Consider the following 15,282-nt stretch of genomic DNA (forward strand, 5'->3'; position numbering starts at 1 on the left):
TATAAATCTTATTATTTAGACACATGATAATAGTTGCTCAGTGTGTTAATAAATGCTTTATTAACACATATTCCTACTGTAATTCATGATTAAGTCAGGTAGTTATAAAACATTTAGTAGTTGCCAGCCATTTATTTTTGTGAGCTCATCTAAAGTGAGGACTATTTATACCTTGTAAAGCATTTACAAAGGAGATTTAAAAGCTCACTAATCTTCCAAACAGAAAAGTTAAACACAACACAGAGGGATACAGAACACAGAAATATTTTTTCAAGATTGTGTTTGTTTATTTTTTATTTTTATTTATTTATTTTGTTAGGAAGATAACTGAGCCTTTAATCTCCATTGTAATAGATGTGCTTATAAATCAAGAGCAAGGCATTTATAGCTGTATTTATAAACTGCTTACTAATGACTATTAATGTTGGGGCAAGGCTTTATAAAGGATGAACTATTTACTAATGCTTACCTAATGATTCATAGAGTTCAGTTATTATAAAGTGTTACCAAAGCATTTACTAATGTTAACAAAAGAGACATTATTTTAAAGTGTTACCAAAACCTTTAATGATTTAGAAGCGTTTTTTAAACGATTTTATTGACCTATAAGCATTTGTGAAATATTTTTGCCTGCATTACAGCTTAGTCTTCATCTGTAAGTTGTACTGTTTTACTGTTACATCCATGAGATGATGTAAGGTCAGATGAATGCCATGTCACAGGATGTCATAGGTCAGTATCAAATGAGTTTGAAATTATTATTTGCAGCACAAAAATTTTATAAGTCCACGTGTATGTATCTTTTGATCTTTTTATGCTGTAATTAACATAATTATTAACCTAATTAAAAAACATTGTTGTCAGTGCCCTACAAATGAACTGGCTCTAGGATTTTTTTTGTCCCTAAACCTGACAGAAAAGGATAAAGCCTAAGAGATTTCTTAAGCTGTAATGCAAATAAATAAATAAAATAAATACTGATTTATTTTTTTTCCATAGTGATTAAAGAGATGTTTAAAAGTGTCTCTCTCTCTATATTAATGCTGATGTGTGTGTCGAGTTTAATGAAATTCTAAGGATGTTTTCTGCCTCAAAATCACCGGAAAAGAATATTCAAGTTTGACACGTTGCCATGGCAACAATATTTTAGATATCAATATCCCCTCAACAGTTTTACATCGGTCGTGTTTTGACATTATTCCGATGAAGTTTGAAGCAAATCGAGTACAAATAAGATGCTGAATTCAAAGCATTTTGAAAATGACACACTTCCTGCTGCCAGTTGGTGGCGCTATAACTTTGACTCCTAATAGTCACATCTATGCGATCGGCGTCATACAGTGAACAAACCCCTGAAGTTTGATCAAAATCAGACAATTTATGTGGATGTTATTAGACACTTCCTGTTTCTCATTTCTCACCATAACTTCATCGCCTCGCCACGGCCAAACCGTTCGAGCTATCAAAAATCCCTTCGCAATTTAGCATCCCCAATGTATTGAGATCATGTTCACCGAGTTTGGTGGCAATTGGTTGGAAACCCTCAGAGGAGTATATCAAACTGCGCCTTAGTGGCTTGGGCCCTAATTAAACAGACACCCGGGCTCACCGCCACCTGTTGGCTTTAGAAAACAGATAACGGTGGACAATATGCATTTAAAGTGATAAATATAGGAGGAATACGTCTATGGCTGCGTTCCACTCCACTTTTAGACTCTCACTCACGAACTTCCCTAAGCACTTCCCCTTGGGGGAATTCCCGCTGCCATTTTGAAGTGCGTTCCACTTTGTGAAATGGACGAGGGAAGTTTATATGGACAGACCCTCGACTCCTCGATTTTGACTGAGGGAGTGAGTCTGATTCATATGCACACTTCAGGCCGCTCCATAGACCACAATGCAACACGATTGTGACGTCATCGCAGATCGCGTTTAATTTATCCCCACCCCAAACAACTCTATAATATATAAATTATTTTTTAAACATTTATAGCAGCCCAAACATACCTATATACATATAGATTGCTGCACCAAACCAATTCATAAGGGAAAAAATTTAAACAATAAACCAACTCCATGGCTGATTCTAAGTGATCAAGGGCTTAGGATGTTCCAGTTCAGCCCATTCTAAGGGTTCCGCCAGAAGTGGGCACTCATGCAACGTAATCAATGACGTACATCCGAGTAAACGAGACGGAGGGAAGTTTGCGAGTGAAGGGCATAAAAAAACGGACTGGAACGCAGCCAAAGTCATTTATATGTTCCAAACTTCCTTCTGCCAGCTGGTGGCGCCATGATTATAACGGAATGTTGTTATGTAGATGTCTTAAGGCCAGGACTTTTATCAAACATGTGAAGTTTGGTGCAGATTGAACATGGTATGTTTGAGTAAGTGTTAGGGCTGCACGATATATCGAAATATCGCAGTATGCATATCGCAACGGCATGCGATATCATTATCATTTTAATAATAGGCTACTTAAATCAAAACGTTGCAAAAGGTCAAAGTTTTCGTTTGACGCATATAGCAGAGAATTGCTTGACGTTGAAAAGAGTTAAGTGCAATAAGTTGCAGAAAACAACTCCCCCCTGAAGCGCGCACAAAAGCCGTATCTCGCACAGCGTCTCTTCAGTTCTGCCACACACGTGCAAAGCGCGCGCGCACACAGAGACGCGTTTCAGACCGAGTTGATTAGTCTTACGCATCTCCTCCTTATGTTTGAACAGACACATACACACAGAATTATGTCAATAGTACCCGTCTCGACGATCATTCTCGTAAATGCAGTCGGTTATGTTTTAAATTAATGTAAACAGCTGAGAAAGAAATCGGATGTGTATCATTATACTGGATCCGTGCAGTCGGAATTTAAAGGGACAGCAGCCTATAAATACGTGCTGCTGAATATGTCACTAATGTTAACAAAACAACAAAACGGCTATAACAAAGATTAATCTAAATTTAATTCATACAGTGAACACTATGCAGTGTTATTTTACACTTAATTATTACATTTCTGTACCTGAATACTACTGTTTATTTTATCTATGCTTGTAAAATGTGTATTTCTTTTTTGATTTTTTTTTACAGACTGTTCACTTGCCTTTAATCATGTTTGAGCTTTCTCAGACTATAGTTTTTGCTGTGGTATATGAAGTAGTACTTAAAGTGTGTGGAAAGCAAAGTTACAATGATATAAAATTAGTGTCATTAATTTTTTTGTTTGTATGTTCACATTGATGTTAAATTACATTTTCTGATTTGTGACATTTACTTTTTAAGTAATGCTAAAACACTGCTGGTCACTTTCAGAAGTTATAGTGATTCTTTATTTTCCAAGAAAGAATGTGAAACAAATTAGTTATATAATTTTCATTTTTAAATATTTTAAAATATAATTTGAATTGATTTTACACACTTTAAGCAATATTGTATTTTTTAACAAGGTATCACATATCGCATTTTTTGTTCAATATCCCACAGCCCTAGTTAGTGTAAAACATGATATATCCTGTTGCCAACAGGTGACGCTATGATTATAATTGAACATTGACGTGTAGATGTCTTCAGGCCAGTATTCTTACCAAACATGTGATGTTTTATCAAACGTGAAGTTATCGGGACTATTATCAAACGTGAAGTTTGGGGCAGATCAGACACAGATTGGACATTGTATGCATGAGTTACAACAACTTCCTGTTTGATGGCGCTAATAGCATGCTTTAGCACTTAGCTAAGTGTTGCTAGCATCTTTGAGCATGTTTCTAACATTTAGCACACAATGGCATATTTTACTGTGTTGCTAATAGTGCATCACAGTGTTAAACATGTCACTTCCTATTGACAATAGGTGACACTATGACTAACTGAATCTTGGCATGTAGATGTGTTCAGGACAGGACTCTCATCAAACTTGTTAAGTTTCGGGCAGATTGGACACTGCATGCCTGAGTTACAGTAACTTCCTGTTTCACTGCATTAATAGCATGCTTTAACACTTAGCTAAGTGTTGCTAGCATGTTTTAGTATGTTTCTAGCATGTTGCCAGCCTATTTAACACTTGTTGACGCTTTTTAATATGTTCCTAGGAGTCCATAACAGTGTTAACTATAACACTTCCTGTTGCCAGGAGGTGGCGCTATAACTATAACTGAACTTGGGCATGGGTATTTGTTTAGGACAGGACTCTGATCAAACGTGTGAAGTTTGGGGCAGATCGAACATTGCTTTATTGGGTTACAGCAACTTCCTGTTTCATAGCGGAACATCAAACTTTGTCAGGCCGCCAGGGACAATGCAATTTAACGTCACAAAGGCCTTATGATAGCCCTAACCAAATTTGAAGATGATCCGATTAAAACTGTAGAAGGAGTTTGTCAAAGTACGAGGCCTGGAAATGGCAAAAACTGCACAAAAATCGTACAGGAAATTGAAAATAACATACTCCCTGTTGGGTTTTGGATTTTGTACCAAGATACTTTTTTGTAGGTAGTGGTGTGTTACACGTGTGTACTGGTTTTCATACATGTACGTAAAACGTAGCACAAGGCACACTCCGTTAAAATTTTACAGGTTGCGCTGTCAAGCCATTTTGCCACACCCACTTCTGAAACCCATATCAGATGTAAATTTTCGCCAGTTCTGACGTGCAAAGTTTCATGAGTTTTAGAGAATGTTTAGGCCCTCAAAAATGCAATTCACTTTGGAGAAAAGAAGAAACGGAGCAATTCCAAGAGGGTCCTCACACCACCGGCGCTCGGGCCCTAATAATTAGGGATGTAACGATTAACTGCGAGCCGGTTGAAAATCGATTCAAATATGTGACGATTCAAATCGGTTGAAATGCTAAACAAATCGAGATTCATTTAGATGTAGGAGTTTATATGAATGCATGTGTGAGGGGAACTTACTGTCTTTAGAAAAGTTTAGATGGTATTTTTTCTTTTCATCTTGCCTCTGTATAATGCATATTAAAGTTCGTAAGTTCAGCGCTGCTTTGTTTACAGCGGAAACCAGGAAACACTTTAAGCGCCACCTGCTGGCAGAGAGTGAATCTGCATCTCATTCAGCTTTGCTGTTTCATGCAGATATTTTTATTTAGAGTTTCATACAACTGAAGTCAAACCATTCTGTTTTTGCTTCAAATTTCGAAACTATACAATCTAATTTAGTTTAAAAACTGCTCATGTTGCATGTATGCAGCATCTTTGTTTGGATCAAGATTAAAATGCAGTGGTTGCCTCTAATTTTAAAAGGAAAGAGCACAGACAAAGCCTTTTGTTTATATGAAGATATTTATTTTATTTGTGTTACTTATTTATTTGATTTGGGGCTTGTTTTAAAATTTCAATTTAGTTTTGTTATTTACATTTACATTATATTTAAATTTTGTAATTTAGCAGACGCTTTTATCCAAAGCGATTTACAAATGAGGACAATAGAAGCAATCATAACCAACAAAAGCGCAATAATATGCAAGTGCTATATTAGTATATTATTATAGTATTATATTTCAATTTCACAAAGAAATGTGCAGCATTTTGTCCAAGCAATAATAAAAGGACACATTTAATTTATCATTTGTCTTAAATCTCATTTTGTTAAAAAATTTATAATAATCGTGAATCGAATCGAATAGTGAAATCAAAATCGTGAATCGAATCGTGAGTTTAGTGAATCGTTACATCCCTACTAATAATAATAAACTGAGCAATTCCAAGAGGGTCCTCACACCACCGATGCTCAGGCCCTAATTTTCCTTTATACAATGGCTCGAGATTAATTTGCCATGCAGGGTCCATTGTCCTTGGGGACAATTGCAAGTGCGCCAAAATAATTGTATCTACATAGTGAAGCAGATTAATAATACTCAAGTTTAGATCAATATAATACTCAAGTTTAAAGCTATGTCCATATTAGATAATTTTCATATGCACATAGATAATAGATTAACTAATCTTTGCTTTATCTTACAAGTGAGAGACTGTCCATATCAGATGCATGTTGATATGCACATTTTGCAGCGGCATTGACATGTCATTTCCGTGGCTAATCAAGACCTATTAGAGTGTCTGGTTGCCATAACTACCATTCTCCCAGCAATCACCATTACATACCCTCACTGTAAAATGTATGTCTTGCTTCAGTGCTTCCAGCATTATGCAACTTCACATTTTCCACACCTGTACATAGATCTGTAAAGAACCAGATATTTTCTTTCGCAAGCTTGATGCAACAGGTTTTAACTTGGACAACTGCCTCTTCAAATCAAACCCATCCACCCACTCTCTCACACATGCACGCAAGCAGTCTCACAGCCCTGTCAGAGCCAATCCATCTAGCCGTCGTTATGTGGCAGGCTCTCACCTTGAAGAGAGCTGGAGCATGGTGATTGACGGCCTGCAGCTCTGCAGGTTTTTTGACCTCTTAAATGGTGATACCACAGACACTCCATCTTCTAGCATGGGATTAAGTGTTGTAGGGTAGGGTAATGCAGAAAGCTGAAGATCCTGAATATACTGAGATGGGGGCGAAGATGACCCTTTGTCGCCATGGGCTGTTTGGTTTTGTGATGACACCCTTTAACCTTCCTTCAGCCTCTTGGCTAAAACAGAGGGCATATTCAGGAGGGATTGATACCCCCTCCCAAGTTACCTACCTGACACCCACATATGTGTATAACTGACAAGGTTATTCTTCCCCAGGAGAAAGAGATGAAGCAGAAGCTACTGAATCCGGCCAAGGAACACAACAGCCATCGCCACACTGAACAAAATGGCAGCAAAGAGAATGGGGTTGGCTTTTTAAAAACATGTGTCAGCACTTTCTTGTTTATCTATGTGATGTAAGCTATGGTTTAATTTATGAATTTGTGTGAAGCAGACACGAGCCACAAATGAGGTGGACAAACAGAAGGAGGAGGACCTGGAAAGGCAAGCCCTGCTCACCGAACAACGGAAAGAAGAAGAGAGACTGCTTCAGGAAGAACGGGAGAGAGAGGAACAGGAGAGAGTCAAAGCTGTCGAGGGTGAGTCACACTCAAGGTAACCAGCGACCAAAGTTTCCCCAGAAGCGTGATCAAACTCACTGACGCTAAAGCACATTCTGTGGTCTCGTCTCAACATGGCGGTTTTGAAGTCAGCATGCTTTTAACCCAAGGCTGCTTTAATCATGTGATGAGCTGAGCTAGGGGAAACGATCAACCTCACACCTCGTGAGAATCATCCAGCTCTGATATCCCCTGTCAGCGGGTTAATTAACTCTTGATTGTGCTGCTGCTGATGGGCCTGTCCACATTAATGTATTATGGATGAAGATCGGGCTTGCAGTTCTCTCCAGTGGTTTCTTTCTCTAGCTCTTTTAATCCTCCCAGCAGGGTGTGTCAGTCAGGGCCTTTAATGTCAGCATATAAAGCACTTCTCTCCTTTATCTTGCATGTGCCCTTTGATCAAATGTGCCTTCTAAAGCTGCCTGATGAATTGCTCACATTACTACTTGATTTTGTTTGCAAACTTTTCCTCATCTTGGCCCAGGCAGAAGTGGGCAGGTAACAAGTGCACTAATAATGGTAATAAAAAGTGTGAAGTGCTTTATTCTGTCATTCACTGATGTGATTTTCTATGTTGTTCAGAGCGTGCACGTAGAAGGAAGCAGCGAGAAGAGAAGGCCTGGTTGCTCTCTCAAGGAAAAGAACTTCCCCCTGAGCTGCTGAATCTGGAGACTCACTCACCTAGTCGCCGAACACGTCGCACCAAAGAGTTGTAAGGACTTTGTTTTAGCTTTCAAACTCGGTATTAGCTTTGAATTTTGGCCTCCTAACATGCATTTAATGTTAATTTTACTTGTTAATATGTGTAAGCTTTTATGTGTAGTTCGGTGTGGTTGTTGCTATTCGGTACTCATTTCTTTTTCTATATTGCAGTTATGACATAGATGATGATTACACTGCTCTGTACAAAGGTACGTTTGGACAATGGTTTTTGTGTTGTGGTCAAACCACAGTGTTTGTTTCCTCATTCACTACTTACAGTAAAATAGAAGTTCCACTGAAATAATGTAAAATTATTTTCTTCTCAGTGTTGGAGGCCCTCAAAGCACACAAAGATGCCTGGCCTTTCATGGAGCCTGTTGATGAGTCTTATGCCCCCAACTATCATGAAATCATACAGGTGGGCATACTACAAGATGTTATAAAGAAATTTGTTTTACCTTGTTAAGAATAATTCAAAAAGTTATTTAAAATGTTTTGTCAGACTCCAATGGACCTGTCCACCATTGAGAGAAAGCTGAATGATGGGGAGTACGTCGCTAAGGATGAGTTTGTGGCTGATGTAAAGCTTATGTTTGAGAACTGTTTGGAATACAATGGAGAAGAGAGTGGTAAATAATGATTTAACGCTGTTTTGTTGCCAAGTTAAGCAAAAGAGTTAAGCTGAAGTGAAACATTTTTAAAAATCTGCTCAACAAAATGTAGGAATGTGTAGCAGTGTTTAAAAATTGATGAGCAAAGCAAGTCATACAACTAGTGGAAGTATGTGGAGAAGGCTCTGACATTGATTAATAGAGAGTGATTGAGCTGTCCTCTAGTGCACCAGGTCCTGCAGTGCCACAGAGACATTTCAGCCCCGCAGCTCCCCTCCCTGGAGCCATTCATCCATCAGAATGCACTCCCCTGGGGGTGGCGGGGTCAGAGGTCAACTGTGGTTCTGTGACCTGGTTGGTGTGCTTGCTGTTCATGGGGAGATTAGATTGTGTGTGTGTTTGTGTGTGTGCGCGCACGCTTGTGTTTACCTGTCTGTATATCCTCAGAATACACAATAATGGCTGAGTCCTTAGAACGCTGCTTTAGCCGAGCCCTACTGAAGCATTTCCCCACTGAGGATGGCGACACGGACGAAGAGTTTCATGTGAGCAGTGAGGACCGTGACCGCAAAGATAAGAAGAAGAGCAAAAGTCACAAACAGTCAGGTCCTGAGAGCTTGATCAGAGCCACTGAGCAAGTTCAAAAACGCAAAACATCCAATAGTGGAAAAGAAAACAATCAGCAACAAGACAAACCCAAATCTGCTTTACAATACCCTCCCCCACACTACACCAATGGTCCCCCACATCCACATAACATCCACCCAGGACAGCAACAGGCTGGCATGCTACATCCTGCTCAACAGGTTAGACTACACTCGCTACACAAAAAAATGTGTTTATTGTTGACAGCTGAAACAACAGTTTTGACTTATCATAAAAGTTCTTCTGGAGCACTTCTTATTGTCGGTACTTCATAGAAGATGTGCTCTTTTTGCCTATAGTTTCAACAACCTGCAGGTCCTTTGGGACCAGGAATGTATGCTCAACGAATGATGATTGACCCTCAGTATCCGTATCCTGGACAGAGACCCCTCATGTCCAGGCCACCGGTGGACCATGGAAGTCAGCATATACCTCAGTACAACATGCAGGTATGTAGTGATCTTCATCCAGCAGTATTAGTTTGTCACTTACAATTTGTTAACTCACGTCTTGAAGGTTGTTTATAATGGTTTTCTTTCTTTTATTTTTAATCAGGGTTCCCACATAAATGGTCCACATCTTGGTCCTAGATACCCAATTGGACTTGATGGCCAACCACTTCAACCTTCACATCAGCAACATTCTTATCCTGGTCCTACTCATGGTCCTTCTCTTGGCCCAAGGCCAGTGACATCTCAGCCTGGAGGTTTCTGTGCCCCTCCACCTGAAGGCAACATGCACCCTTCACAACAACATACAGAAGGGCAGTCCATGCAGCCTATGGGTAACCGGTACCCCAGGCCAGGTGTCCAAATGCATAGTTCCTACCCTCCTTATGGCCCCCATAGTATGAACGTTCCCAGGCTGTGGCCTCCCATGAATTATCAAACCATCCAACCATCTGGTGGACCTATGATGCAAGAGCAGAGTGCAACAAGCCAGCATCCATACAATAACATCATGATCCGTCCTCCACACAGTACTGGTTATGCAATGACAAATGGTCAATATAGAATGCCCTCTGTCAGCTCCCAAAGTCCCATTGGCCAAAGACCACCAGGGGCCCCTCAGGTCTCAAGGCCACATTTGGCTTCCATGCTTGATAGCCCAGAGATGATTGCCCTCCAGCAGCTCTCGGCCTCATTGTTTCATCGTGTTGAGAACTTTCAGCCCATCCTACAAAGTGGTGGCAATGCTTTAGCTTCTGCTGCATTGTCTTCTCCTGAAAACCAGCTCATCAGGCCTGTTAGAGATGGCGCTGCAGACATCCAGCACACTCCTGTATCCCCCAAAGGTAAGAGTTGGTATTCCTTGCCATATTTTGGCATTACACTATTGCTTTCAATGAAAATGGGATGTGCACCTGCAATGATTTAAGCTCATATTAACATTATTGTATATCCCGACAGGTTCAAGTTCAAAATCTGGTGATAAACCGTCAACTGGAGAAAATGCTCTGACTGAAGCTGACAGCCATTCTCATCACAATCCAACAGAAAAATCTGAGCAACCTTCTCTAGGAACAGCTCTTTTATCTGTGTCCAATCCAAGCACGGAAGGCCCCAGTCAGAATGAAGAGAAACATAGACTGTCAAATCTAGAGAAAATCCACAATGATAACCACCCAAATTCTCAATCCCAACCAGGTACCCCACAGCAAAAATCTGTGGATTACTCTTCATTACCCCTAAATGGTCCTCAGCCAATGTCCCATAAAACCCCAGATGAAATTCCCCAGTATCACTCTCAACAAATCCATAAACATGTTCCACCACAATTTATTCAGAATGGTTCTCAACGGCAGTCTCAGAATGTTCCTTCACATGTTCTGCAGAATCTTCCTCAACAGATGGCACAAAATGCATCTCATCAGTATGCTCAGAACAGCTCACCGCAAGTACCACACAATGGATCAGTCAGAGGGCCACAGGCAGGACCTCTTCATGGAATGCCACAGATTCCACCTCAGGGGGGTCAGCCTGGTGTTCATCAGCCTGCAACCCTCAGCTCTCTACCTCCTAGCCACCCTGTATCGCATCCACTTGCTCAACCCTCTCCAGCTGATCAGGGAGACCAAAGGCCTTGTGAGCCTACCAGCAGGAAAGTGTCAGGTGGGAGTACAGCTTCCCAAGATAACAGCAACGCTAACATGAGAATTGATTGTGCCAGCGGGCTTTACAAACCACAGCCCTTGAGTCCAGAGTCACAAACCCAACTAGGAAGGCAGGAGCTAGCACCCCTTCACAATCAGGCTCCTCCAATACACTCTCAGGTTCCAGAGAGTAACACTGTGACCCAATATGGTACAACTGAGCCAGCACATCAACACTTTGGCCCACAGATGGGTAGAGGATTACACCCGCCAAATCACCAGCCTTACCCAAACCAGGGACCACCATCACAGGGAAATAACCTTCATCAAAATCCTGCACACTATCCTGCTTATCACCAACAAGGTGTTCCATACCAGTATCGCATGGCCACACAGCATCCTCAAGGCCAATCCAGCATGTTTCCTCAGTTCCAGCAGCAGTTCTATCAGCACCCCCGACATGGCAGACCTGGATTTCCATCTGAGGAGTGGCCTAGACCTCCATACCAGCCTCAGCACACAATGATGCCCAATTCTTACCCATCACCATCCATTGGAAGTTTTAATGGTCGACACAAGGACAATAGCATGTCTCCACATGGCTCGGATGGATCTGTTGGGAGCTTAATGTCACCTAGTCCTTTACCCAATCGGTCCCATAGCAGTGCGTTGGAAAACAGAGAGGATGGCAGCCCTTCCAAGCAGGCAAGGACTGAAGAGCCTTCTGAACGGTCTGAGAGCCCAAAGGAGATCTTGGACCTGGACAGCCATAATGCAACAGCCCGACATTGTACTTCAGCTCAGCCACACCCCAGTTTCCCATATGGGCCTCGTGGCATGCATCCCAGCATGCAGCAGAGTGGTGCTCCTCCACCCCATATGGTGGCAAGTGGGCCGTATTCTGGCCAGCACTTTCCCAGTGGACATTTTGCACCACAGCATCCTCATCCACATTTGATGGAAGCTTTACAGAGGCCCCAGCACCTGTCTTTCTCTCCAGGCCAATCTCGCATGGCTATGTACAGGCATTCAAATGTTGCAGGACACTTCCAGGGAATGATGGTTCCTCAGAGAGCAGTGGTTGCAGAACACTTATTTCGCACAGGGTAAGAGATCTCATTTATCTCTAGGATCTTATGATATAATTGATTTGGATCCAGAAGAATAATGCACTTACACATTCATCTACATTTGTCTATATAATGCCTTCACATCAGTTTTCCTTACCTTTAGTAACCGTTTTTCTTGTCTGATAGGCACCAGATGTTGGGTACAGTATCTCCCAATGGTCCAGGTAATAAACAAGGAGTATGAAAAGTAGGATTTCATTGGAAAATCAAGGAAAATGTATATCTTTTACAACACTGTTACATCCTGAAATATACAAGAAAATGGAGCCGACAACAAAAATGAGGAAGATTGTTGATATGATCATTTGCTGAAAAAGGCAAGTTATTTTATTATTTAAAGTCCTGATCCTCAGACATGCTCCACTACCCACCTAAAAGATGTTTTTGAGATAGTGATAACCCATCCTCATCTGGATTAGGCACTCATTTGCAGTGAGGAGGAAAAGGAACAACTCACAGTACCAAGAGGTGGGATCATTGACCAAGGAAGAGCTGTGAATCTTCAGTCCTGTTTATTGCTCAAATACTGTTTGAACACTATAATAGTGGTCTGCAGCTTCTCTTTTCAACCTGGAATGTCTCTTTGGCCTCATTCCCTACAAAGGAACAACATCTTCAATTTCCTTTGGATGGGCTGTTACTTGGGAAGTAAATAAACAATTTTTCCCCCCAGTCCATGAGAAGAGCAAGATGTGATTTACCAGTTCATGTTCTGGTTTAAAGTTAAACTCAGGTGTAGTAAATAAGGTACTGGGGCTACTGGAGCTTTTTCCAAGCTCTTTGGACAAACTAGACCCGGTTGCCTTCATGTACTTGTTGAATGTTCTGTGAAAGATTTTAGATATAGTAGTAATTCAACTTAAGGAATAAAAGATGGATATTGTGCTTCACTGGGAAACACCTCATCTGGAGTGTTTTAATGAGGTGATGTTCATCTCAACTAAAACACCGTATCCACTTGATTTCTGGTGATGTGCATTCTTTTAATGCCACTTCAATTTGAAGATTGTCTTTTTTTTTTCTTAGACTGGCAGATAACTTGGCTGCTCTATTTGTTATGCACTAGGAATAGTCTTTCATACTGGAATTAGTGGCCTTGGACATAAATTAGATGTGTGCTCCTTTGTATGGGACTAAATTCTAACTTTTCACTCAAGTTGTCTATCTCTGATGTGTTGTCTTGTTCCATATTGATGTGTCCTGCTAGTTTATGTGTGCACAGAATGAATCAGATTTCAGATACTGAGGTAGCCATCTTTCACCTCTAAATATCTACACAGTTTTCTAGTAATCTATGGCTTTTGGGATTCCTTGAAGGCTGGTTTATTGTTTTCACCTGATATCATTCATCACTGGTCATCAATCTTAAAATGTTATTTCACATATTGGAATGTAAATTGATTTTTTGTCACAATTGACAACCAGCTGGAGTCGCAATACTAAAAATGCATTAGATGAGAGAATATATATCAGCCTTAAAACTTGTAAAAGTACCACTGTAGCTCCTTTTATCAAATAGGAGAAATGTCGATGTGCTCATATTTTACATGAATGCTTCCACTTTTAATTCAATGTACTGAATGTGTCCTCAGGGTGTAGTGGTTTTAATACGGGTATTGTCAATAGAATATTCATAGAAAAAAATTCCAATGAAATGTCACTGAAACTGTGATTAACTTCAATTCATCTGTGATCTTCAGTACAGACACAGGAACCGGGCAACACAGGAACCAGGTGTGGTGTTCTTTGAAATAGTTTTAAATGCTTTTTTTTTTAATTATAATGGGGGAGAAATGTTGATCGGAAAATTAACTAGAATGGTTTTGTTCATTTTAATTGCTCCTACTATTGTTGTCCTGCACTAAATGAATTACTTTGAATATCTGCTTTTTTTATTGTTCTCTTGGTCTGTCTGAATTACTATTTTACTCGGCTCTTGTTGACAAACCATTGTAAAGAAACAGCAATTTTTGACAATATGGCAGCAAGAATATCTACCTCATAATGCCAGAATGTGGCACATTCTCCATTCCCTTCATAGGCACGTGGAGATCTTTTATTTTGTACACTTAAATATCCTTTTTTTTTTAATGATTTACAGCTTGATACGTACATCAACACTATATATAGCCTTAATATGTTCACTTGCAAAAACCGAACGGTAATTATTAATTTATCAGTGCCAAGTTTGAACATGATTAAAACATCTGCATTCCACTTTTATAAGTGAAATGAAGGCAGCATCCTAGAAAGTTTTGGCCTCATTTTGCGGAATCCATGCTGAAGTGGAAAAGAGGTTGTACACGTTTGTGCAAAGGATATGACAGTGATTTTTATGGTACACTGAGAAAATTTGTCCTAGAAACCTGTGATGGTGCAAAATGTCGGACAGTAATATTTTAGTATTTTTGTGGACATGTGAACTGTTTATATGTATTTTATGAACTAGGGATATGGAAATATTAGCAGCTGTGAGATGACATGGACATTGCCCACCATTGTGTACCCGTCTTAGCTCATAAGTGAAGATGTATCACTTTAGCAGTGTCAAAGGACTGTCCTTTCTCCACTGTTAATATGTAAAGGGATGATTTAGTTGTAATGGACTACAAGAATGTGTGGATATTGCTGTGTACAGTTGTTTTTATTTTCTTTTCTTTCACCTTTTGGTGGGTATTGGGTTACGGATCTGTATCTCTTGAAATCCACCGTTCCACATCTCTGCTGTCATTTATTCTGTCTGTACTAGTTAAGAAACTAGTTGGTTAAATGTGAATCATATTTATTTGCTCAAGTTTTGTAAATTTTTGTCTTTTTTAATATAAATGTGTTCTTTTGTTTGTTTTGAAATGGTTCACTTTACCTCAGTAGCGAAGATGGCATCCAAAACGACACCTGTAACTTTCATTATGTGTTAAGTTTACAAGTTCTTACCTGACAGACAAATTATTTTGGAAATGGACCGGAGTATTTTCTATACTGTACATTTCTTAGAATAAATTACGTTTCATTAGATGTTGCTCTCAATTTTCTGTTAATTTCTCCTCATAAAA

At 39.9% G+C, this 15,282-nt stretch overlaps 1 protein-coding gene across 2 annotated transcripts in view; it reads left to right on the forward strand.

The window, feature by feature from the left end:
* The window catches only part of LOC107572560 (cat eye syndrome critical region protein 2-like), a 44,007-nt gene extending 28,765 nt beyond the window's left edge, over positions 1 to 15,242 (forward strand). The window contains exons 8-18 of one of the 2 annotated variants that reach the window (XM_016258986.1): positions 6,706 to 6,795; positions 6,881 to 7,028; positions 7,632 to 7,761; positions 7,923 to 7,960; positions 8,078 to 8,169; positions 8,254 to 8,380; positions 8,810 to 9,168; positions 9,307 to 9,456; positions 9,563 to 10,301; positions 10,417 to 12,205; positions 12,356 to 15,242. In XM_016258986.1, the coding sequence (XP_016114472.1) occupies positions 6,706 to 6,795; positions 6,881 to 7,028; positions 7,632 to 7,761; positions 7,923 to 7,960; positions 8,078 to 8,169; positions 8,254 to 8,380; positions 8,810 to 9,168; positions 9,307 to 9,456; positions 9,563 to 10,301; positions 10,417 to 12,205; positions 12,356 to 12,413 (3,720 nt within the window). In that variant the 3' untranslated portion in view covers positions 12,414 to 15,242. The remainder of the gene's footprint in view (positions 1 to 6,705; positions 6,796 to 6,880; positions 7,029 to 7,631; positions 7,762 to 7,922; positions 7,961 to 8,077; positions 8,170 to 8,253; positions 8,381 to 8,809; positions 9,169 to 9,306; positions 9,457 to 9,562; positions 10,302 to 10,416; positions 12,206 to 12,355) is intronic. The other variant, XM_016258994.1, reaches the window with a different exon arrangement.
* Positions 15,243 to 15,282: the final 40 nt, after the last annotated feature.

This window comes from Sinocyclocheilus grahami, unplaced genomic scaffold (genome assembly GCF_001515645.1).
Source record: "Sinocyclocheilus grahami isolate Dianchi unplaced genomic scaffold, SAMN03320097.WGS_v1.1 scaffold30.1, whole genome shotgun sequence".
Taxonomy (NCBI): Eukaryota; Metazoa; Chordata; class Actinopteri; order Cypriniformes; family Cyprinidae; genus Sinocyclocheilus; species Sinocyclocheilus grahami.